Source organism: Lissotriton vulgaris, chromosome 6 (assembly GCF_964263255.1).
Source record: "Lissotriton vulgaris chromosome 6, aLisVul1.2, whole genome shotgun sequence".
Lineage (NCBI taxonomy): Eukaryota > Metazoa > Chordata > Amphibia > Caudata > Salamandridae > Lissotriton > Lissotriton vulgaris.
Genome location: NC_141694.1, coordinates 1,250,642,783 through 1,250,669,479, shown reverse-complemented (window position 1 = coordinate 1,250,669,479; position 26,697 = coordinate 1,250,642,783). Strand labels below are relative to the sequence as shown.

Here is a 26,697-nt window from a genome sequence, read left to right as displayed (position 1 = left end):
CGACCGCTGCGAAACCCTTCCTGGCTTCCCTGAGAGATGGTCCCTTAATGGGTATCTCCAGGGTGAGACCAGGCATCCCCGGCGGTCTGGTGGGGCCGTTAGTGAAGATGAGGCAAGCTAATGCCCAGAGTTGCCGAGTGTGATCGCTGATCAGAGTGGGCACCGAGGCGAGAGAATTATCGAGTCCGCTGACCCTGGTCCAGAAACCTGCCGCGCCGGGAATCGAACCCTGGTCCCGGGCCGTCCTCTGCTCTCGGGTCTGCCGCCTCTAACCAGTGAGCCACACTACTTCACAGTAAGGATAGAGTAATTGTTGCAAAGCCATCCTGTGCCCTGGTAGCCCCCAACTTGTTGTTGGACTGATACTGGTGGTAACTGACTCTGACAGACCCTAGGCTCTTCCTAACCAGGCCCAGGGCTATACTGAAATAGACACTTAGAATACAGTTAAAACACCTACATACACCAGGGTTCCCTACGGTTTAGGGTACCCCAGTGATTGGTATGGCCTCCCCTAGAAGGCTCTACTACATAAACGGGCAGGAGGATTGAAACTACCTTTAAGTCCCTAGTACAGAATAGAGCAGGGCAGTTTAGAGGCAAGCAGCCTTTCTGCATTTGCACGTATGCACTACTGAAGCCGGAGGCCAGTTTAAAAGTAGCCCTGTGTTGTAGGATTGCTTTTAAAATGCAAATTGTGCTCAAACTTGATGTGGTGTTTGGGGCACTTACAAATGAATAAACCACAATGTTTGGGTATAGTAGGTACCCCCAGTTTTATGTGCCCTGGATTTAATGAAATTGTACATTTCACCCCCCCCCCCCCCCAAGTGATAAACGGTTTCACAAAATTGACTTTCGTGTTAAGAGGTTAATAGCACTGTGGAGGAGGAACTGCAATATTTTTACATATTCAGACAGAACCCCTAGAGTCTCCCCTAGGTGTTCCAGGGGTGGAGGTCCTGTAGATATAAGCAGTGTTCTTATAAAAGGTGTTTTTATAAGCCCTGGTGTTGGAGCAATGGCCCAAGTAATTTTTACCATTGCAAATCCCTAGCCACATAGGTTAACATGGCAAGACGGTATTAATTAATAATTCACGTGAGGAGAATAATAAAAATAGCACTCAAGGACTTCCCAGAATGGTATTGATAAATCCAACAATATGGTACTGTTGAATTTCTCCTAAAATATACATGTAGGAGAGTAGAATTCTGCTTCCTATGGTTACCACCACTTTTTGCTGTGATTCTCTGGTTTTTCGACTTTAGTGTGGCTGTGAACCTGCTAATCAGGCCCAAAGCTCACATGCTCTCTCTCTAAATTGATACCATGTACTTTAGGTACATACCAGATTAGTTACTGCGTCACCCTTGTGAGCCCCTGTCAAGTGTACTATAGGTACCCAGGGCATAGGTGCACCCTAGGCCTACCAGGGGCTGCAGCATGTATTGTGCCACCCCTGGTTTGCCTTCCAAACTGACACCACAGGCCTGTTCTTACAGCCTGGGTAAGGTGGTGTAATCACCCCTTACTTAGATATAGTATACCTATATCTATATACCTATATAGACACACATGCACCTATAAACCACTCCTATGACAGACCTCGACAATCCTGGAGGTAGAGTGCTTGGTTTTATGTGAGAGGGTGCCTTAGCATGAGCTGAACCCCTCTGCAGCTTTCGGAACCATCTCCTTATAGCTGTTCTATGATATAGCCATACCATATATTCTTAAGTGCATTATAATCCTTGCGGTTAATGCTAACTTTGGTTTGACTTTATCAAAACATGTCGTGTAAGCTGTCAAACACTTTGGAATACTACCCCCCCCCCCACCGCCTCTCCTGGCGGCAGGGGTAGCATTCCACCCTTCTAGAGGGTGAAGACATGTAGTTACTGGTTTACCCGGTTAAAATTAAACAGAGCCTCAGCATCACATGCTGCTGCCACAGACACGAGTCTGCCCTCCTGCTGCTGGACAAAACTGAGGCAGAGGAGGCCTGGACAATAGGTTTCCTGTCCAGGGAGGTGTTGGCACCTCCCAAGACAGGCTCTTAGTGTATTGGGGCAGGGAGGGCTGCATTCAGTGAATGCTTTCCGGACACTGCCTGGGGCACAAGGTGCTCCATGCATTTCCCAGTTCAAACCGGTTGCTGGGGCACTCAGCCCCAGCTCTGGTGCTTAACTGGACAAAGGGGAAGGGGTGTAACCACCCCCTCCCTATGTCCACCCATAGGAGGGACCTTAGAGTTAGTCCAACCCCTAAACTTACTATAAGTATAGAACCCCAGTCCCTAGCACTTTAGATTACCCTGGATGAAACTCTGCAACATATATCCTAGACCTTCGACATTCCATTTTGACTGGAAGACAGAAGAAATCTCCCTTGTGGTCAAGGAGTGACCACCCTGTTCAAACAGGCACCAACAGCATTGTTGCTTGTCTGCATTTTTGAGGCTCCCGCCAGACCCTGATGAAGAATCTGGGACACAGGACACGGACTTCCAGACATCTCTGACCCGACCTTTGCTCCCAGCAAAGCGGATACCCGTGGCGGACACGAGAGACGTGGGACCGGAACTCCTGGACATCCTGCATTTTGCTACCTGCATCAACTTCAAGGTATCCCCAAATTGTGCTTTGGAGTGCTTGAAGCCCCATCCCGAGCACCTTTTGCACCGAAGCTCAGAGGTCCACACTCCACGAGTGTCCCGTGGTCCCGCTTTGTGCCTTTCAGCTTGACGCGTCTTCGCGGTTCCTAGTCCGTTGGCTAGCGAGCCCCTAAGAAGACAACCCTTTGATTAAACGTGCTTCCCTGGTTGCTCCAGGCTTGCTCCAACTTCCCTGCAAAGTAGAAGTTCCACAGTGCTTGCTGGTCTGCACTGAAGCCAAACTCGACATCCTGCATGGGGTACATTTGCCAAGGCGTGTTGGGTCCAATCCGGCTACCAACACCGCAGTCAACTAGATCTTTTGTGGGACAGCTCGAATCCAGCTCCTGTTCGTCGACGCCTCCTGGACCTCCTGGCTGAAGAGACAAACTTCACCTTTTAACCTGAATCACCCAACATCTGGTGGCATCTTTCTATCGCCGCCCTGGTCACTGGCTAGTGACCCAGACTCTGTCTCCTCTGCTTTCAGGTTCTTCACATCTCCGATCCACCCTTGGATCCACCCGGACACTTTTCCTCTGGTCGCCTGCAGCACTTCTTCGCAACTCTCCACTGGAATCGATGACGAAACCCGACACAAAAAGACACCTATGCACCCAACTTCCCTGGGTGAGGTAACACGAGGTACTCCAGTGCTCCTGTGGGTATTGACTCTCTAAGTGTCCTAGTCTAAAAGGGTTCCATCGCAGTTCACCTCCTTGTACTGTAACAGGGATTCTACGCAAACACAGAACTGTGCACAGAGACTTAGGACATCAGTGAATTAGGGTGTGCCGAAACTCACCTCAGTACCCAAAATCCCCTACCAGATTAGCAATCATTGTCACGTTAGCTCTTCGTCCTATAGCAAAGAAAACTGATGATTAGACAACCTAGAACATGCGACTTAGGACCATCTCAGCAATGGTGGGAAGTGAGAATACTCTTTTGTTATACGCTCATACCAGTCCACAACAGGAGTAAAATAGACACACGGTAAGGTTAAAATGTGTATTTTAACGACGTGATCTCAAGCGCAGTATTTTAATCAACATCAGCATACGAATGGATAATAATACGGACAGCATGGTTACAATTCAATAAAATACAAAAGGAGGAATCATGTTACAATGTAAACAGGTGATAAAAGCGCCTATTTAAAGCACCCTCCCTATTTAGGAACTATGTATTATAAAACTATAGAAGGTCTCTTGAGCTTTCTTAGGGGGACAAGATTTACCTGTCCGCTCAGTAAGTGTAAATTACATCAGGACCGGTTAGTCTCACTGCATGCCTGGAATCTTCCAAGTGTGTCAATTCTGGCAAGGGTGCTATGATAAAGGCGCCAGAATCCTACTCGGCTTGCAGCTCCTAAATTGTTGTGTCTAGAATGTGTTACACGGACAAGCCAATAAACAGGCTCGCATTATGATAACCTTGGCAGCTTAGCACTCACTGTACAGACTGGGGATACAATGTATGTCTACAGATGTCGAAAAACAACCCTTTTCCCATGTATAGACCTTCATCCAAGCTAAGTCAGCAAAAACCGCTAAGCAGTGTCGTGCGCAAAAGGGAAAAATGGCGTTTAAACTTCGAATGAGCCATGCTAACTTAACATACACGCAGAAGAGGCCCATAAACCATACGACAGTACCCTTAATCTTTAAAATTGTAACTTGTTCGTTCCCCATAGAAAGTCAAAGGTAACCCGCGGCTGTGTTTAGACACTGCACGCGTCTCCCGTGGACCTTCTACATCCTAACCTTTGGTTGTTCTGAGTAGCCCCAGCAATTCCACAGGCCCCAGACCTGCTTTGTAACTCTCACGTGGTTTTTATACCACTATTTTTGTAAATGGTTTATGAGGCCCCTAGGGCAAAACCTATACTGTGCAACTTATCGTATGCTAATCAAGTTCCTTGTATTGTACTTTTACCTCTGACTTCATAAAGAGTGCAGAGGGGTTGTGTTTAGAATAAATACATATATATATTTGATATATACCTTGTGTGGTGTGCTTTCATTTGGTACTCAAGAGATTATAAATGGTAAAACAACTTGCTTAACTTTTCTCTAAGTCTTAGCCTGAAGACTGCTCTCCACAGCTACCACTAGGATAGTTTTCTATAAGGTTGACTTTATAACCTACCATCAATAAGGGTCGATTAGACTGGTGCAAGGTGCCCACTAGTATAGTGGACATCATATACCAGGCTAATTTCTCACAATACAGACAAAGTTATAAGACGTTCTTGCCTGTAAGGCAAAATTCAACTGTCCAGTGGTCTGTCCTGATTGGCCAGAGTTAAGTGGATTAGCCAGGCTGCTTTGATGAGGTGATAAGGAGCATCTGGGGTTAGACTGTCGTTCTGGGAGGGCAGAGTTCTGCTACATAGGAATGCCAGGGGAGGGGTCGTAAACTATCCTCTAGGATATCATTGAGTCACACTTCGGAGTAAGAGGTCATGCTCTGGGGTGTTGTCCTGCACCTCATTGGATAGGAGTTGGTATTTTAAGAGGCATTTAGATAAATCTGAATGTGTTAAGTGTTGGAGGAAATTTGATAAGTATTAATACATTATCCTGACACTTGAAATATTTCCGTTGAAAAAATAAGTTTGGTCCATAGAATTGGATATTTGCATGATTGTTATTTTCATGTATATGATGCGAAATTTAAATACGTTTTGTATTTGATTAATGTATATATTAATTTGATGATCTCTGTGTTTTTGTAATTTGTTGTAAATAACCTTCCATTGTGTGTATGTCCAATTGTGTCCATGATTGTAGGCCATTGTGAACTGTTATATATATGCTGTGTTTTATGTGTTAATTTGGGGAATATTTGTTTCTTTTTCAGTCATTTGGAAGACTATTTAACAAAAAGGAATGGTTTAGTAAAAATTCCATTTGAACGGATAAAAGATTAGTCTGTTCGTCACTCCATCTCTAAGATGGTACGGAGCCAGGTTCTTGTTTTGTGTTTTGAATATTTTAAAAAGTGGCAGAATAGAGGATTCTCGGTAGCAAAGGCGGCACACCACCCTGGATGTGGTCACCTCGGGGGCGGATTAGCTACAAGGGCTAGAAGCCCATTAGCTACTTGCACCCACACCCCTAACATCCCTAAATCTAGGATTTGAGGGATACCCCTGGAACCAGAATCTCAGATCTCACTCGACTTGCAAAAAAGGACAAAGAACAGACCAGTGTCTGTGACATCAGGACCTACACAAAATAAAGGCGCAATACTCTGCACCTGTGGCAACTATCCTGCAAATGCATGACTGGGACTTGTCCGGACCAAAGACAGGTTCAGCCTGACAGAGTTACCCCTTTGAGAGCCAAAAGCAACCCCAGAACTCCCTTGAACTAGTGGCACTAGTCCCCTGCAGTCCACAGAAAAAGCACACTCCCGAAACCAAAGAATCACTAACTATCAGGTCAGCTGAGGGATCACCCAAAAGTAAACGGTCCAGTGCATTGTGGGGAATGTAGTCCTGACCTCCAAGCAAAGTTCATGTGGCTATAGTTTTTCCCCCGGACTTACAGATATAGAAATATCTTCAAGCTGACTTTACTGCTGCCAAGACTTGCTGGTGGCCAGTCCGGCAACCACCAGCTTTGTTCAGCGCTGTAACTTGAGGTACCTCCTCTGGAGATGGGGAGGGGTCATGGAAAGGCCCAAAGACTTGGCCATAGCGGTCCTGTCCTTGAAGCGCTTCTTCTACCCAAACAACAGGGCATGTCCAGGAGCAAAGCTTGATCATCTCCCAGAAAAGCCAGTGATTCTCAACCAGGCGTGGAGTCTATGGGCCACCGATGATATAATCGCTCTGCCTAGTAAGTCGGTTGTGTCCAGCCAACAGCATATGGTGAACTTGGCTGCATCCCTCCCATCAGCAATTGCTTGAGTGTATGGCTCGGTCTTCCTCCGAGGCCATTGGCAACTCTTGTGCAACCGAGGTCCAGAAGGTATGCGAGTATTGGCCCAAGAAGCACACGGTGTACACCGACTGCAGTGCCCGGCAGGCAGAAGAGAACTTTCACTTCACAAAGGTATCCAGCCTTTTGGATTCCCTCTCTGATGAAGTGGGTGGGACTGTGCCAGGGTTAACTCGGGACGTGGAGGCCTGGACTACCAGGTTCTCCAGGGTGGGTTGCTAGATGAGGAAATTGGGATCCCATGGAGCAGGGCGATGGGCAAATGACCTATTCACAGGAGCCCCTGTACAGGGCTTGGACGAGGCCTCAAGAAGGACATCTGTAAGTGGTTAATTAAAACGTAGTAACAGTTTGAATGGGGGTAACTCCTGGCTGAAGCACCTGAGTCAAGACACTTGTGTTGACTGCCACCGAGGGCAACATGAAGTCCAGAACCTTAGTCGCTCTACTCATCACCACAGCAAATGAGGAACCCTCCCCGTAGCCACCTTAAGGGGAGAGAACGAGCCAGTGTCTGGGGAGGTGTCCAAACCACTGGCATTCACCAATTCCTCATACCATTTGTCCTCTGCGTCTCCTCTAGGTTACTGGTAACCATAAGGGTCTACAGTTCCCTCCCATTTGCCCCAAAGTCTAGGCCTATCAAAAGAATAAGGGATTGGCTCCAACATGGAGGGTCTGGCCCCTGTCGGCTTCGGAGCCAGTGTTGGACGATGCCTGCCTGCTCCGTGTCGGAGTCAGGAATGAAGAAGGGGATGGTGCAGCTGCGGGGTTTCGGCAGTGTCAGCATTGAAGGAGGCCAGGGAAGGTCGAGATGATTTGACTGCTGCCATCAACAGATCTAATGGGACCCAGACTGGTGCCAGGGGCGAAGGACCAGTAAGGGCTGCCGCTCTTGAACCTGTGGGGCCCGAAGGCTCTTGAAACTGGGTAGGTGTTGCTCCAGCTCCTGGAAACTCTGGAGGTGTGGAGACAGCCGAGGCGCAGGCTCCACCACAGAGCTAGAACTTGAATACCAATGCTCTCACGCCTCATCAGATGTCCTTGATGGACGTGGCGAAGTTGAAGATCTCTTCGACTTCTTGCTCTTCTTGTGCCTGCCGATGGCTTAGACTGCGATGATCAGCACCTAGAGTGGCTCTAGAATAATCTCAGGACCTTCCTCTCGACTAATATCTTGAGCATCACGTGATGAGGAGCTTGAGGGACCACTTCTTCAAGGCCTCAGGGTGCATGGCGTGGAAGTAGAAGCATATCCTGGCATTGTAGTCATGCTTTAAACACCAGAGGCACACCAAATGTGGGTCTGTTTCTAACATCTGCCAGAGACAGGAGCCACATGGTTTAAAACCGTTCTTCCCGGCAGACATCCTAATGCACCTGGAAAAAGTCTAAAAAAAATCTTGACAAAAAAGTTTGTCAAAAAAACTGGGGGTAGCTCTTTCCAGATCTGCACTGACTGGCTCACGAAGAAAATAACTGCATGTGTCACTTCTGATGCAAACGATGCCAACAAAGCCACCTGGAGCCAAACGACCGGCATGCAGAGGTACTGCTTGTGAAAAATGTACAGATCCAGTCTGACCCCAGGTGATCAGTCTACGGTAAGGAATCAGTGGTTTGAAGTCTCCATCGGATATACTCCAATCTGGTCTAGCATTTGGTTACGGCATACCGGGAATTCCCAGGGTGTCAGACCCTGCAGCACATTGCAGTCTTTAAGACGACCAAGCCACAGATTTTTCTGAAGTTTCCGGCTCCCATGGCATGCGTTTGGACCCCAAGGAACCACAATGGGCTCCAGTTGGGAGTTAGCTGGCAGGCTGAACTTGGCACCAACCGACCCCATGTGTCACATGGCTGGGCCCGTTCTCATTCCAGTTAAAGCTTCAACTCCAATCCCAGGGTCCACATCAGGCCCTTATGTGCCAGCACGGATGCACACTCTAGCGGCTCTGGAGCTGATCCCGATATCAGACCCCCAAGCCTTCTGCTTCTTCAAGGCATATTTTAATCTATGAGATCACTATCAGAGGCTGGAACCCCTATTTGGATTCGATTCTAACAGTTCAGGGTACGCAAACTGACCCCCATGACAATGTTAATGACGAGGAATCAACCTGCTGACCCCCACTGTAGTGATGATGGGTTATATCTGGTTTTACATCCCTAGAGACTGAGCAAGACTTGTTAACTAGGCCACAAACAGAAAAAGTGCCTCTTTTGTAGTACTTGTGTTAAGAGAAGAAGTGCTTGGCTTGTAGTTAGCTACTGTTGAAACCAAAGAAAACAAATCATCTAAGACCTTTCAACCAGGTCCAACTTCGTAAGAGCCTGGTTGAATGACCATACCAATTCAGATGGACACCCTTATGGCCACTTGGTTCAGGTGGTGCTTGATCCCTCTGGTCAGTCAATCGGTTTCCAGGTTACGTAGGCTGGTACACAGTGACCCCGATTATCTGACAAGGGACCCTGCTATGTTATGCTATATTGATTTGTATAACTCACTAACCAGAAAGGGTATACATGAACTTGGGCAGGTGTGTAGGTTTGTGGACCCAAAGGAGCTCTTATGAGCAGCCAGGTCTTCAACTTCTTGTGGAACTCAAGACGTGAGAAGAAAGCTTTGATGTGTTGAGGGAGGTTGTTCCGTGTCTTCGGTGTGAAATTTGAGAATGAGTGACCTTTAGTGTTGCTTTTGCGGATGCAAGGAATGTGTGCCGAGTGAGAGTAAGGCAGAACGTAGGTGCCTGCTGGGTTGGTCAAGTGTATGCGGCTGTTCAGGTATTCTGATCCTGTGTTGTCCACAGCTTTGAATGTGTGCCTGAGAAGTTTAAATTGGCTGTGCTTGTGAATGGGGAACCAGTGAAGCTTCCTGGCACTGGAAGTCCAGTATGAGTCTTGCAGCGGTGTTCAGGATAGCCTGGAGTCTGTGTAGGAGCTGTTTGACGATTCTGCCATAGAGAGCATTGCAGTAGTCCTGCCTGCTGTTGAGAAGTGCTTATGTGACAGTCCGTTGGTGTACTGAGTCAACCATTTGAAGACTTTTTGGAGCATGCGTAGGAAGTAGAAGCAGGTGGTGAACGCTGCGTTGAATTGAGCCGTCATGTTGAGCTTGTCATCTAGGACAATTCCTTCATTTCTGTGGGTGTCGGTATTGCTCTTAGTCCCATGGGGGAGATCTTATTGCTGAAGACCAGTATTTTCATCTTGCCGGAGTTGAGCTGCAAGCAGTTGGTTCTCATCTGGTCTGCTACCATGGTCATGCAGTTGGTGTAGTTGGTTCTGGCTGTGGTTGTTCTGTCCATCAGGGAGAGGATGAGTTAGGTGTCATCCCCGTAGGAGATGACAGTGATGTATTGTGATCAGATGATGTTAGTGAGCGGTGTCATGTAAATGTTGAAAAGGCTGGGGCTAAATGATGATCCCTGTGGGACTCCGCAAAACAATTTCTTGGTCTCTGATGTAACGGGGGCAGCCTGACCCTATGTGTTCTTCCGGTGAGGAAGGAACAGATCCATTTGAGAGTGCATCCTTGTATGCCAGTCTCATGGAGTTTTCTGATGAGGATGGTTTGGGAGACAGTGTTGAAGACCGCAGAGCAGGATGAGGGACGCTGTTTCTCCTCGGTCCAGGATGATTCGAATATCATTGGTGGCCGAGATGAGTCCTGTTTCAGTGATGTGGTTCTTTCTGAATCCTGATTGAATGTTGTCAAGAAGATAGTGAAGTTCGAGGTAGGTTGTGAGTTTCTTGTTGATGGCCTTCTCAATCACTTTGGTTGGACAGGGAAGCAGGGAGATGGGTCGGAAGTTGCTTAGTAGATTCGGGCCGGCAGTGGGCTTCTTGAAGAGGACGTTGATTTCTGCAAGTTTCCAATAGTCCAGGAAAATGGTGAACGTGATGGAGGTGTTGATGTGGGTCCATGTACTGCTGATGTTCCCAAGTTGTAGATTTGGTGGGAGCTTGGGTCAGTTGAGGCCTCTGAGTGGATGATCCGGATGATTGCAGCAGTGTTGTTTCTGGTGAGGGTTGTCCATTCGGTCAGGTGGCCGTCATGGTTGATAGTGCACAGGTTAGCAACAAGTTCTCTGGGGTTAGGTTGAAGTTGCTGTAGATATTTTTGATTTTGCTGTGAAATAAGTTGGATAGGTTATTGCAGAGTTGCAGCGATGTTGGGGACAGTGACTGAAGGCGAGGTGAAATCCTTAACGATCGACAAGGTCTCCTTGCAGCTGTTGGAGCTTCCTTTGATGCAGTCCACTAGTGCTTTTTTTCTTGGTGTCTCCTTGTAGGTAGTCCTGTTGGTGGCGTGGTGGCTGGCTTTCAATTTCCTTTCTAGCGGTTTACACTATTGTTTAGTGTCTCAGAGATCTTCTGTGTACCAGTTGGCCTGCTTGTATGATCTACTATGCTTTTTTGGGTTGATAAGTGAAAATGAGTACACGCAGTTCTTGATCCAGTTAAAAGTTTTGGATGTCCTTCTCGAGGTGGTCTGTGGGGCTATGTTGATCTATGCTAAGGGCATGGAGCTATCCTGCTTCTGTGATTTTACCCCGGATTGGAAAGCTGAACCTGGTAGGGATGTTGACTTCAGGTGTGTTTATTTTGAAGTGGATGATGATGTGGTCGGTTCATGAGCGGTGTGGTGGAGTTTTATTTGATCCTTTCCCTTATGATGAAGATGGGGCTCTGTATGTGTTCTGCAGTGTATGTTGATTCTGGGACAAACTTGGCGAGTCCGATGTTGCTTAAGCTTTCTAGAGTGCTGTGGAGCAGGGGTTGTTTCGTTGTTCCAGTTGAAAGTTGAGGTCACCAAGGAGAATGTAGGCTCTGGAGTCGATGATGAGCGGAGCATCGAACATGGTGATGAGGTTGGTAAAGGTGGCTCGTCGTCCAAGTGGTAGGTTGGTGAGGGATCCTTTCAGGGAGAAGTTTTCTGAGATTTGCAGCTTGAAGTGCAGGTGTTCCATGAAAGGGGTGGCATTCTCTGTGGATAATGTGCAATTAATGGAGTCCACCTTCTGGCTTGTCAAGGCATCCCTGTTGGGTGAACTTGTATTCCGCTGGGATTGCCAAGGCAGGAGCTGAAGTGGGGTTGAGCCAGGCTACTCAGCAGGTCCCATATTTTGGATGTGTGTTTACCAAGTGATCATGTGTTGAGAAAAATGCATGGGGGTGGGTGTTGACATGAGGGTTTGCTGTGGCGTGTGGTGTACGGTGGAGGTGTAGATCTTGGTAGCCATGTGTGTTGGAAGGGGGCGTTGAGAGCACTGTTAGTATTTGAATTAGGAGTGTGGGTGCATAGCTGCTAGAGAACTGGCAGTGGGTGCACTTAAAAGCTCCTACTGTGGTGTGAGGTGCTGCACAGAGGAAGTTGGAGGAATGGCATTCGGGGTCTAGAGACCTAAGGAGTGTTGTGGAGTATCGGTGGGCCATGATCAGACAAGCGTTTCCGGCAGTAGGTGTGGTCCAGGTGCGGACAGGTGCAGATGGGTTTGCCTCCAACACACCAGTGGTACGTCTATTTTGCGGCTGCCATTAAATAGATCTTGGGATGGGGAGGAATACAGTGTGCTGTGATATAATTTCCTGTGCTGATGGGTAATGGAAAATTAAGTTGTCTTTCTTGGCTTCTTCTTTTAAAGACTGTTTTGGAAAGAAAACCAGTAATGTCACTTCCTGTCCAGATGTATGACAGGAAATTCAGTGCTGATGGGTGATGGGAAATGTCTTAAAGGCTGGTGGCATCGGTGTTAACGAGAAAAGTTACCCACACTGGCTTTCCAACCAGTCCTGCGGATAGAGTCAAAAGCGTATTGATACTTTTAGAAACAGATTGTTCTCTTGGCCTTTAAATTCTTGGACACTGTGTGAATTTTGGGCAGGTGCAACTATGGTGTGTAGGACATACTCAGGTAAATCCTGCTGGCTGTCCTGGAAAACCTCAGGGCCATGCTAGCTCAAATGAAACATGATAGGCAGGGCATGGCGAAGTAGGTCTTGCAAGCCACAGACACTGTTGGCACCAGGGTAGTTTGTTTGTTAGGGAAGAACACGGATTCACCACTCGAATGATTTATTAACAGTCAAGGCAGGGCATGACCCTTAGCATTCTGGTCTCCTGCCTAGCAGTTCTGCAAAAAGTAAAGGTGGTTTAGTTGTTATTACAGGGGTCTAGCCTACAGACAATGCCAGCCCTCCAAACATGTGCAGCAGCAACAGGTGCAGTTCTTTCAGGGCTCAGGTTATGGCAGTGGCTCAGACACTTTGCATTGGCAAGGCCAGCTTTCCTTTATTTTTTTCACTCCTGAAGTAGCTGCTGCCATGCCACTTATACTTGTCATCAAATGCCCAAGCTTGGCTAGTAGGAGACAGTATACACCATTTCCTCCCAGCTGTAGAACAATAGCATCGAGGAGATGGGTTTTACAAACCATTCAAAGGGGCTGCATTCAATTCCTCTATGTATGGTTTGCCCCCAACATCCGACAGTCAGAAGACCATTCTGCAATCTTGCTTTATGAAGTCGACCTTCTGCCGACCACGGTTGTTGTATTCATAGGAAAGAAAAGGTTGCTATTCACACCACTTCCTTATGAAGGAGAAGGATGGAAGCCTCAGGACTGCACTGGATTTGCATCCACAGAATGCCTTTTTGCGGAAAGACTATTGTACAATGCTCACCCTGTTCCAGATTCTTTCTGCTCTTGACCAAGGAGATGGGATGGTGGTGTCCCTGGACTCGCAGGATGAATACTTTTACTATAGTAAGCCCGTACTTCCATAAGCATTTCCTGCATTGCATGGGGTAGGAATGCTTTCAATTCAATGTGCTCCCCTTCACTTTACTTTCACTACTCCAGTGTTCATCAATGTATCTCCAAGTGACTTTTCTGAGGAAACTCCAATGTGCAGTAGAGTTGACACTTTCCCTCCTAAGCTGGTCATCGTTCTGTAATGGGACTTGAATCTAGCATTTGACTTTTCTTATGTGCACACCTTTTGAGCAGATGAACAGTAGCTCGCAACAACTACTGCGACTCAATAGTTTCCCTGACTGCTATAACATCTGTGTTTCACATGAGTGAATTGCAGGCACTCAGTGCAACTGCCCCTCACCAACTTTTTCTCTGTCAAATTAGGTCTGAGGATCAGGGCGGCCTTTTTACCAAAGGTTGGGACTACTTTTCATGTCAGCAAGTCGATTCGTCTGCTAAAGTTTCTTGCTCCACATCGCCCCTCGAAAGAGGAAAGGCCCCATCACCTCAACCTAAAAGGAACTGAGTTTCTATATTTAATGAACCAAAGGCCATTGTCAGGATGACCAGCTCTTTGTATGGTTTTCTGGAGCAATGAAAATCAGTGCAGAAGAGGACCCGTCAAGGTGTAGAGTTCTCTGCATCAAAATCAACTTTGCGCTGGCAAGAAATCAAACTCCGGAAGGCACGCAGTATCATTCCACCACACCCAAAACCACTATCATAGCATTAGCATGAGGTGTACTGATTTTAGACATCTGCCAGGCTGCAATGTAGGAATAGGTACACCCACTCAAGAAGCACTACTTACTTCAAAGCCAGGTCTGGTGGGAAGTCCACTTTGCCCACTTGGTCTTACAGGATTTTCTGTTTAGTTCAATCCCCAGTCCCTCCACCTTTGGGAGATACTGCTATTGTATCTATTCTTAAGCTGAAAAATATTTGGTTATAAGTGTCCATCCGATGAACTAGTTAATTACCTTCAGTAACACTTTCTGGCAGGTACTCTTACTGCACATTTCACACTGTTTTCACACCTCTCTATTTTGTGAAGTTGATTACTGCACATCATAATAAGGTTCCAAAGTTTTGGCATATGGTCACTATCAATTTGGGGAAGTGGAAGGGAAATGATTTTTTTAAAAACCTGAGGTTAAAGTGCATGGGTGGAGCTTATTTACAGCTCTGCTCTGTTACTTCCCAGAACAGTATGGAGTCACGACTCAGAATCATGGCATGACCTATCTGCATACAGAAACATTGCGAAGAAACATTTCCAGGGCCCATTGTGGAGCCTGGCAATATTCTTAAGGTGATGAATCTGCAGTCAGAAAGAGCATTACCAAAGGTAATTAGGGAGTTTATTATTATGCAAACGGGCCTATCCACTCTGCTAAAGTGCCCCTGTTAATGTCACAAAACTAACTTAATAAATTACTTTTTATTGCGCAATATCCTCCACTATTAGTATTTTCCTTGCCACTTACCTGAAAAGTAGGAAAGTCAGTCATCCAAAATAATAAAATGTTTCATTGGTCAAACAATTGGTTAAAGAGGGTGGCTGGTTTAAATTTGTGAAACTAACTAGACACGCTCACCTCAGTTCAGTTCAAAAGGCTTTATTCAATTGATGAATAGCAATCATAAAAGCGCCCAATATAAAATACATAAACAATTTCATAGGAGGAAATTCATAGTAAGCATTACATAAAATCATATTAGATATTACAGTAGTTCATTATTAAAAGAAGGGAAACCATCATTTCTGTGCAAAAAGCATTCAAGTAAACATGGATTTCCTGAGATGCAGAACTTTTTTCAAAAAGGCTATGGTTCTTAGAACACTGTGCTGCTATCTAAATGTTGTAATGACAATAAAGCAGGACGACATTGACGTAACCCAGACTGTTTTAGTATCAGTACCAACAACAACCTCCTAACAGTGGAAATAAATGTACAAAATAAAATAACATGGATCGTAGATTGAGGGGAAATATCACAAGGGCAAGGCTGGAGGACTCGGGACCAGTCGTTCATAACAGGACCCCCAGCCTAAAGCAGGTTAATAAAAACCTATCATGAGCACCGGGAACAAAAGTTAAATAGGGCTGAATATTAAAAGTAGTTAAAATCAATTGATTATGCAGGACTGTGGGCTTTAAAATTTGGGATGTCATTCTAAGAGTGTCCAGCAGCAGAAGACCCTCTTTCCTCTGTTCCTTTCAAGTCACTGCCGTGATGGTAAGAGGATTTGAAAAGTACTCTAAATGGCCAAGATCCTAAAAAAAATTATAAACGCATCTTAGCCAAGGAATCCTTATTACTCCTTCCAATTTCAAGATGTCTAAAAGAATATCTCTGTTCAGTTTAGATTCATCTTTCGTCCACAGTCTGTGCCACAATAGCACAGGCTCTAGTCTAATTAGGTCAGAGATAAACAGAAGACCTAGCTCTGCATGACAAATACATCCTGAAGTGCCACTTGGAACGGCTAAAATATATTTTAAAAAGAAGTTTTCTACTGTCTGCATAGGGGTAAGGTCAGCAAACCCCACTCAGCAGCAGAGATCCACTTTGCCTTTTATGTTTTAATGAGTTCCTCTGGAGGTATTTTACCCAATGTCCTGGCAAAGATAGTAGGGGCAGATGTGGTGCGTAAAAATGCCAGTTTTTTTGCTGCTACAGCTTGTACCCAGGAGTCATTCTGGGTAAAGAGGATCCCCAAATAAGATAATTTTTAGTAGCCTCAATCTTTTGTCCTGCAATAAACAGGTCTCTGTTGGTCTTAAAACCCCTACCACAGCGCATAATAAAAGTTTTAGAAGAGTTTATCCTTAAGCCCAGTTCTTTCATAAAGAGGGAAAAACTATCCAAAACGCGCTGAAGGCCCACCTGTGTGCGTGACATCAGCACAGCATAGTCTGCATACAAGAGGGCTGGGATTGGGCGGCCGGCTACTTGAGGAAAATCATGATTATCTTTACACAAGGCTTTCTCAAGCCCATTTATATACAAGTTAAAATGGAAAGGAGCCAAAACACAGCCCTGTCTGACTCCACTCCTGATCATAAAAGCAGCCGAGAGCTAGGCCTTCAGACTATAGCGCACACGTGCCTTAGCGTCACTATAAAAACGCTTAAAAAATAAATAATATTCTCATCAACCCCAGATCTCCCAGTAGTGTCCATAATTTGGTGTGGACCACACAGTGAAAATGCGGCTGTGAGGTCCACAAAGGCTAAAAACAGGTTCCCCCTCTTTGCCCTCGTATATTTCCCCACCAACAAGGAAAGGTTCAAACCCTGTTCTACTGTCCCCACACTGGCCCTAAAGCCATATTGCAGGTCTGATAGAATGGAATTTTCATCGGCCCAGTCCTGAAGACGTTCCAGTATGACCCGGTCTGCTACCTTGGTAATGGCATCCAACACAGAGATTTGTCTGCAACACCCCGGGTCATGCCTATCCCCCTTTTTGAAGATAGGCACAATGGTAGACTCTACCCAAGTGGGTAGGAAATAGGTGTTACAGCTAGCTTTAAGCACCTGCACAAGTAGGGGCCCCCACAGAGGAATGATCAACTTAAATATATCTATGGGGACCCCATCCGAACTAGCGTGTAAGGGCCTCTCAACTTCCTCTAAGGTAATCATTAAATCCTTGGAGTGGAGGGAATGGTTTGTATCACAGGCCGGTAAAAAAAGGGATGGTGATGGACGGAGCATCTGAACCAATCACACACTCACACCCAGTCAACAGATCTGGGTTTAATCCATCACCGTTCTTTAGCCCACTCTGCCACCCCAGTTCAGACATGGCCATATGCAAATCAGTCTGACCCTGTGCCTCATGGGAACAGTCCAGCCCGAACTGCCAAGCCATGCCTTCCTTGGACCGGTTTCAAGCTTCCTAGGACCGATTTCTGGCATTACAGCCGTCTTCAGACAGGCTTGCTTGAATCCAGTGGCAAAGTGAGCAAGGGACTCACGTCTGAGCATACCCTGCCAACTTAGGGCGAACAAAGCGGTACAAAAGAGGGAGGTGATGAACGGAGCATCTGAACCAATCAAACACTCACACCCAGTCAACAGATCTGGGTTTAATCCATCACAGTTCTTTAGCCCACTCTGCCACCCCCGTTCAGACATGGCCATATGCAAATCAGTCTGACCCTGTGCCTCATGGGAACAGTCCAGCCTGAACTGCCAAGCCATGACTTCCTTGGACCGGTTTCAAGCTTCCTAGGACCGGTTTCTGGCATTACAGCCGTCTTCAGACAGGCTTGCTTGAATCCAGTGGCAAAGTGAGCAAAATAATGATGAATTAAACCCAGATCTGTGACTGGGGGTGAATGTTTTGCCATTGTGCAACATTCTGTCCATCATCTTGTGTGATTTGTTATATCACAGGCCTCCACAGGGGATTCATCTCCATCATATACCTGAGCAAAGTTATTAATCCATTGATTTTTTGTTATAGCAATCTCAATCGTGGGGCCATTTTCCATAGGTAGGAATGGTGTTCTAATTACCTTCCAAAAGCCTGCACTGTCCTTAGTTACTGAGGCTAAATGTAAAGCCTCCCAAGCCTCCTTCCTCACTGTATTTTTCCTATCTCTTACCGCCTGTTTATATGCCACTCTAGCTCTCCTAATATCCAAAGTACTTCTTGTATTTTTAAGCAATTATTTTTTTAGATGAGAGTAGGCTTGTGTGCACCTAGAGTCAAACCACCCACTCTGGGCTCTGTTACTCTTGTTTTGCCTAATGAGGGACTCTCTTATTACATTAGTTATCGTTAAAAAAGATGCCAATAGAGTGGCAGGGGTAGTGTCTTCACTCAGGCATGTCACTATATCTGATTTACATTTACCAACTACTGAATTAGGCATCTCTGTTTGATTTACCATAGCCCATCATAGGGAATAACCATTTGTTCTTCCAATGGCTAAATTCTCTAATAGTCTATCACTATTGTTAGTCCCTAGTATTTTCCTGGAGGACAATGTGATAGTGAAAGAGATAGGAAAATGATCACTAAGTGAGTTATCAGAGACATAAAAAGAATTGAGGCTGTATGCATAGTTGCTAGAAGCTAAGGCGTAGTCAATGGTGGAACAGCATCCTCTACCATTATATGTAGCAGGCAGGGGAGCTGGTGATGAACACAATTCATTAAAGCCTAAATCAAAGCTAATAATAAATTCATTTAACTGTTCCCCCAAAACAGTATGACTAAAATGTGAAGAGCATACACCTTCTTCACACAATGCTCCACATAAGTTGTCCTCAGCCTTTTCACACAACGTAAAATTAAAATCCCCCACCAACAGTAACATTATGTCTCTCCTTTTACTTTTGCCCAGGAGTTTCAATGACATATTTTTAATAACACTACACACTAGGCCTGGGGGAATATTGTTATAAAAGTTAACCAAGGCTATAGAGAATGTTAAATCTAAATCCAACACAACTAGTTGGTAATAGTCATCATTAGCGAACTCAGTTATTTGTTTTAGACTCATACTATTCAGACCCTCCAGCTTATCGCGATTTCGCGATTTGCAAAGAAATCGCGAAATCGGCCGATCCGTGCAAATGCCGCGATATTTACAAAAACGGCCGCGAAATCCGCCGTTATTGTAGCCAGTCAGCAGCAACGTCTCCTTTCCATCTCGCATCTGAAGACCTCGGGCTACAGTTACCTGGTCCAACCCCGGTTTGGCGGTTGTCCAGAGTGCAGTTATCTTTAGAACGTGTAGCCTTTGATTGTTTAACGCATCCTTGGGCACTCCATACAAACCGGATGCATGAAATGGGCGTTTGATGTGTTGGATCCGGTGAGGTTTTTTTTCCAGTTTAGGCCCCGCGCACTCTACGGCTATCATCAGGGTGAGGTCACAGGAGGAGAGGCCCTCGGCCTGAAAACTCGAGGGCCTCCCGTAATCCACCGTGACAATGAAATGTTGATGGCCCTTCTCCGAGAGGGGCTACGGGGCTCTCTCGGCAGGAGGCGCACCTCGCCCTGGCAGGAATCTGTCCTCGCGGATTAGAGACTGCTCCAGCCCGGTGACGGCTGGAAGATGGAGGAAGGAGCGTCTGAAGGGGGGGACGGAGAGAGAGGGGGGAGCTAGAGGAGTAACAGAGAGAATAGAAACTTGAGGAAGGAACATCTGAAAGGGGGAATGGAGAGAGAGAAAAGAAAGAAAGAGAGGGAGGGAGGAAGAGAGACAGGGAGAGGGCGAGAGGGAGGAAGAGAGAGAGAGAGGAAGAACGGGGGGAGGGAGGGCTGCAGGAGGACAGAAAGGGAGTGTGGAGAGGAGCTGGAGGAGTAACAGAGAATAGAAACTAGAGGAAGGAACATCTGAAGGGGGGAACGGAGAGAGAGAGAAGAGAAAGAAAGACAGACAGGGAGGGAGGAAGAGACAGGGAGAGAGAGAGAGAGGGAGGAGGGGGGGAAGAGAGAGAATAGAAACTAGAGGAAGGAACACCTGAATGGGGAACGGAGAGAGAGAGAAGAGAAAGAAAGAGAGACAGGGAGGCAGGAAGAGAGACAGGGAGAGGGAGAGAGAGAGAGAGAGGAAGAGAGAGGGAGAGTGAGAGAGCGAAAGGGGGAGGGGGTCTGCAGGAGGAAAGAAAGGGAGAGGAGCTGGAGGAATAACCAAGTGCACGTTAACACCACAATAATTTTTTCAGATCAAGTTAATCGATATTAGAAACCATTAAGATATTGTTTTCTCTGCAAACAGCTCTACAAATTCTTCTTCAGCTCTCATTTTCGAACGCTAAGCTGCCAGCTGTCTCTTCTGCCCTGTGAGTTGTCACTTTAGACCTACTTCACTCTACAGCAGCACTCGGTCACTTGCCACACCTTACACCTGAGAGATTGCGCAGCTTCATGCTGGTATTTCTTAAGTCCACTAACCATTGCTTTTTCATGCACGTTACAGCTTTGATACCCAGGCTTTGAGAGGTCCACTCCTACACAGGAACCTAGACTTGTGACCACTGATAGTGTAAGATAGTGTCAGTTTTATTTGTCGGTTACCCATGCCGTTTTCTCCAACGGCAGTGTAAAGTGTTATAGAAGTCGAATCTTTCTTTAACGTTATCAGTGTCTTTCCCAAGCTACGCCAGGGAGGAGCACTGTCCTTGCTTGCTACCAAAAATGGACCAGCGGCTCGAGACTATTTATGATCCCTTGTCTGCAGTTCCGGGGGGGAGGGGGGGGCGGGGGCTGCTCCCCGCCACGAGTACGTTTGTTAGCCAGACCCTCCAGCTTATCGCGATTTCGCGATTTGCAAAAAAATCGCGAAATCGGCCGATCCGTGCAAATGCCGTGCAAACGCCTGCAAGGAACACGGCACAACTCACAGCAAGAAGGGAGAGAATGCTTTTCGAGGGAAACAAAGTGTCTACATTGTAATTAAACCAAATATACATAGCTTCATGTTGTTAAACAACTAAAAAAGCTAAGATATCTGTGTTTGTTGTAGGAAAAATGGCCAAATAAAATGCCGCAAAATTGCCGCTAAATTTCCATATTTGTGCCGTTAAATTTCCATTTTTGTGCCGCTAAATTTGCGAATCCATGCCGCTATATCCTGGGGGGTCTGACTATTGGATAGATACACACACAAACCACCCTTAGCTCTCCCACGCCGACCATCTACTGCTGGGACGTGATAAGTCCTATACTCATTTAGATGGATCGCTTCCGTGATCCAAGTCTCCTGGAAGCAGAGAACCTCAAATTGTAGGATAAAATCCTACCATAATTGGGTATTTAGCTTCGATCGAATTCCGGCAATGTTCCATGATGCAATGTGGCAGAGTCGGGTTTAACAATAGTCGGGTGATTATACGAGGAGGTTACGCCCTCTGGTAGGGCCATGTTAAGATGTACAGATTGAGAAGTATCATTTGAAACATCCTGAGCTCTATTTGAAATCTCCTTTCATTAGGCCCTTGAACTCCCGTGTTCCACTAGGACTTCGTATGAACAACTAAGTGAAGGGAGAACGATTACAGTACCCCGGGGATTACTCCGGATATCCGTCCTTGTGGCCCTGTTCCCACAAGGCACTGCTCCGGTACTTCCCAAAGGGGATTTGTCAGCGATAACGACCTTATCCCCTGAGGGCAGGCTCTGTTTATCCCCCGTATCATAACTGCCCATGGCACAGTTGGAATGTGCACAGATCTCAGAGTGGAGTCAATCGTTATCTTCCAGGCCACTTAAAACCTCGAAATGATTGTATGTTGGTATATAATATCTTGGCTGCCTAGTTCCCGGATGATTTCATGCTCAACGCTGGGGGCTTGTATTTGTTAAAGAATCTGGAGGGCGATAGAAGTATCCTAGGGATAGTATGTTAATATCGTTGGAATTAACAGGCCCATTGTAACCCCTCTCAATGATAGTAATACCAGATGTGGTGCCCTAAAGGTTATGACAACACAGTCTCTACTTGTACCAACCCACCCGATCCTTCGTACCATTTTAAAATCTGGAAAAAGGGGATTTTTCCGGCCAATCTTAGAGGTAAGGAAGTGAAGTGACCTATTTATTAACTTTGACCAATGTTCTAATACATTCGGTGATAACGATGGATCATTTGCCAAAACAATCGTGTACGGTGTGGCTTCTGGGGGTAAATTTAAGTTTTGTGATGGATTTTAAAAATTCTCTCGATGGCCCTGATAATTTGTGCCGTTTACAGCTACATCATTGCTTCCACCTTCCGTCCCCCCTGTAATTACTCCACTTACTATACGAGCGGGGTTATTAGGATTTGATGTAATGATAACATCCTTACGTTGCGTTTGCCCGGCGGTGACAAGGTTGGAGGGTGGACCTGCAGCATCACCTTCCGCTTCACAGGGCAAAGAGCAAGCTATTGGATTGGTGCCAGCTGTCTGAACCAATTGGTGTGTGCTACGGACCAGCTCCTCCACTTTTAATAGCCGGTTTTCTATATTAGTGAATTTTAAATGGATGGGTTCCAAAAGGGTTGACATCATTGTCTCAAGTCTGCCCCAGAAGTTCTCATCCTCCATTACATCATCGGGCTTGCCTAGTGGAACGTACTGATGCCTCAGTAGTTTCACGTACACCAACAACAGATTTCCCTTTCTTTCCCGAAACATTTGTGGTGGATTTAGTCTGCTTTGTGATATTTTTTCCTTCGCCTTTAACAATTTTTGGTGAAGATTCCGCAATATGTTCTGGCTTACATTTACATTCAGCTTTTTGCCCTCTAGTTGTAACTTTTGACCCAGTAGTGCTGTGTTCAGAGCATGTTAAAGAGACGGTGTTCATGACGGAGTCTGTCACAGCTTGTCCAGGGGTGCTAATTAATGAGGAGGAGATCTCGTTATTGGCTACTGCACTTGATACCGAGAGTGAGGGGGTCAAAGAAAGTCTACTCTGAGGAAGTAGAGGTTCAAGAGACAGTCTTCGTTCTGTAAGCTGGATTTCGTGTATAAGGGCAGATTCTGCCCTCAGCAGGAAGGCGTCTGAGGTCCCTACCACAGGCCTACCTTTACTAGAATTGCCCTTGCTCATCGTTGATCAGGTACAGGTTCGAGGGATGTTATAGAAAATACAGGAATATAAAAATACGAAACAAAGTACCGTTCTCAGTCCAACGTCTTAGGGAGGTGGCCCAGCCCTGCCTCTGACTGTCTGACGGGCGGGCGGGCCAGTCCTTGGCCCGCCCGCGTCCTGCGGTGTGGGAACCCTCGAGCGTTTTCAAAGCGCCTCCTGGCGCTTTGCTCTGACGCCTTTAGTTGGCGCCGCTGTAGGACGCTGGGAGATGTAGTCCTGGTGTCGGTGCTCTCGTAGCAGCAGGTGTGTCAGCAAGTGGAGCGTTGCAGTCCTCCCGGGACTGATCTGGCAATGCAGGCAGGGTGAGAGAGTAACCAGCACTGGCGGCAAAAAAGATTCAGAGAGACCCGTGGTGCGGGAACCCTCGAGCATTTTTAAAGCACCTCCTGGCGCTTTGCTCTTGTGGCAGCAGGTGTGTCAGCAAGTGAAGCGTTGCAGTCCTCCCGGGACTGATCTGGCAATGCAGGCAGGGTAAGCGAGTAACCAGCACTGGCGGCAAAAAGATTCAGAGGGACCCTACACTCACCTAAAATAGTCTGCTTTGATCTTAGAACATCAAATATTTATGAGAGACAAGAGCAGGGATAATACTGAAAACAGATTTTAAAAGATATTTAAACATTTTCAAATTGCATTTGGATTTCATCCAGCAAGCTCATATCACAAATTATTGTTTCAGAGTTTATGCCCAAAATCTGAAGATCACAGTACCTGATGAAGACATTGGGGAAGACTTAAAACATCATTCTGTTCAAACTCCTCTTTGATGAGGGCGAAGAGAGAATGCAAACGTTCTTTTGGTTCCTTTAGCTGATGGTTCACATTTCCCTCCAGGGTAGTAATTTGCTGCACCAGGTCTGTAGACATGTCTTCTGGAACAAGCATTGTACCTTCCTTAGACGAAAAATCTGTGAAAACGAACAGCGATTATGAAAATATCATTACCATGAGCAAGCTGCTGAAATCTATCAAACAGAAACAAAAAAAGCAATATTACAAGTGAACGATGCAAAATTCGTATGAAACAACACTGATTGTTTGCTTAAGGAAAGGAAAAAATATTTTTAAAAACTGTCTAATTGGGATTATAATAACCATTTGTGGGTTGTGCCTGTATAAAGTATTTGTTAAACCATAATTGCAAGGAGGATACAATCATTGGAAATGCAATAGGTCTCGCATTTGTTGGAGCTGGAGCTTTTGGCTTTGTAAATGGCAATGTTTTTATTTTATTTATCCTTGGGGTTTTATATAGCGTGAATTTAATACCCTCAGTTTTGAATTTCGATTCATCAAAGTTTTGTGAGCCCTGAAATTTGCACAAGTAAAGTACTAACAGTATAAATATGGGCACTGTTTAATAAACAAAGCCACTGCAATACAAGAGAAATGGTGACCGAGTGACTGCTTCTGGGTTGACAGAATTGCTTACAGTTACTGCCCGTTAAAGCTAGCTGCCCGCAACTATGAGTTTATCAAACTTAATGCTATGTTTTCCTATGTTATGCTATTCTATGTTTTGTTGTGTTTTGTTATGCTATGTTTTGTTATGCTATGCTTTGTTTTGTTATGCTATGTTTTGTTATACTATGTTTTTTTGCAATGCTATGCTATGTTTTGTTATGTTATGCTATGTTTTGTTATGCTTTCCTATGCTATGTTTTGTTATGATGTTGTGTTATGCTATGTTGTGTTATGCTATACAATGTTTTGTTTTGCAATGATATGCTATGCGTTGTTATGCTGTGCTATGTTTTGTTATGCTATGTTATGTTTTCTTGTGTTTTGTTATGCAATGTTTTGTTATGCTATTCTTTGTTGTCTTTTGCTAGATTATGTTTTAAATGCTATGCTTTGTTGTGTTTTGTTATCTTATGCTATGTTATGCTATGCTTTCTTGTGTTTTGTTATGCTATGCTATGTTATGTTTTGTTATGCTATTTTTTATTTGCTATGTTATGCTATGTTTTGTTGTGTTATGCTATGTTTTGTTATGCTATGCTATCCTTTGTTATGCTATGCTAAATTTTGTTGTGTTTTATTCTGCTGTGTTTTGTTGTGTTTTGCTATGCTATGTTTTGGTATGCTATGTTTTGTTGTGTTTTGTTATGCAATGCTTTGTTATGCTATGTTTTGTTTTGTTATGCTATGCTATGTTTTGGTATGCTATGCTATGTTTTGTTATGATATGCTATGTTTGGTTATGATATGCTATGCTATGTTTTGTTATGCTATGTATTGTTTTGATATGTTTTGTTGTGTTTTGCTATGCTATGCTGTTTTGTTTGTTTATTTATTTATTTATTCAAAGTTTTATATAGCGCGAACAAGATCTTTGCAGATATCAGAGCGCTTTACAGAGATAGAGGGAAGGGGCAAACAGGGGTGATTAGACAAATTCTTGATAACAAAATAGTAGTAGGTAGTAGGTGAGTTGCAAGGTAGGAAAACAATCAAGTAAGAGCATAACACGATAAACAATCAGGAAATCAATAATACAGAAGCCGCGCAATGTCTATGATCCAGTAACAATAGAGTTCAGGTGAACTTAGCCATGAGGATGGCTTTTACCTCTTTCTTAAAAAATGCAGAGGAGGAGATACGCCTGGTTTCAGGCGGGAGTGCATTCCAGATCCTGGGTGCCATTCCTGAGAAGGAGCGTTTGTATGTTTTAACCTTCCGGAATCTTCGCGGTTTCAGGAGGAGGTTTTTTGTGCTTCTATTGGATCTCGAGCCTCCTGATATAGCCAGCTTTTGAGTGAGGTAGTTGGGTGACTCGTGATGTACGGCCGCGTGTGTCATACAGGCAATTTTCAACTGTATTCTGGCTTCAAAAGGCACCCAGTTCAGAGTTTTTAAGTCGGGGGATATATGCGAGTGTTTTCTTGAGCCAGTGATGAGTCTCGCGGCAGCGTTCAGTGAGGCTCTTAGGGGTGCCGTTGTTGATAGGGGGAGCCCGCTGAGAGCCGCAATTCCGTAGTCTATGCGAGGGATGACTAGGGCTTGTACAGCAGTTTGGAAGTCCTTGGGTGGGAGGAAGGGTTTGAGTTTCCTCAAAGTGTTGATTTGGAAATTGGCCCCTTTAGTTGCTTTGCTAATGTGCTGCTGCATGTTGAGATTGGAGTCAAGTGTGATGCCTAGGGATTTCGCGGAGTCCACGATGGTGGGCTGAACATTGAGTGCGGTTAGATGATTGAGCCAGGTCTGGGTGATAGCTTTTTTCGCAGGAGGTGTGATCAGAAGGAACTCAGTTTTCAGAGCATTTAGTTTGAGGTGATTATCGGCCAACCAAGATTGGGTGTTTCTTAGTGTGGAGTTCAGAAGTTTGATGTCTTCCGGGGATTGTAGCTTGAGGTAAAGTTGAGTGTCATCGGCGTACATATGGAAGTGTACATTCGATGCCTGAAGCAAGGTGGTGAGTGGTTCCATGACGAGTTTGAACAATGTGGGGGATAGGGAAGATCCTTGTGGGACGCCTAGTGTTACGGGCACAGATGAGGACAGCACGTTGTTGATCTTGAACTTCTGTGACCGGTTCTGTAGGAAGGAAGTGAACCATTTGAGGACCGTCCCGGATAGACCCATTCTGGTATTTAACAACTCCAGTAGATTTTCATGTTTGACCGTATCAAATGCTGAGGAGAGATCAAGAAGGATGAGGAGGCAGGAGTCATTGCGATCAAGGATTTGGAGGGCGTCATCAATTATGTGTGTCATA

General features: G+C 45.5%; 1 protein-coding gene across 2 annotated transcripts in view; it reads right to left on the bottom strand.

Moving 5' to 3' along the window:
- CNST (consortin, connexin sorting protein) overlaps positions 1–26,697 on the bottom strand; it is a 419,866-nt gene that overhangs the window by 168,669 nt on the left and 224,500 nt on the right. For both annotated transcript variants that reach the window (XM_086927348.1, XM_086927347.1), the window contains exon 5: positions 23,691–23,887. In XM_086927348.1, the coding sequence (XP_086783474.1) occupies positions 23,691–23,887 (197 nt within the window). The remainder of the gene's footprint in view (positions 1–23,690; positions 23,888–26,697) is intronic.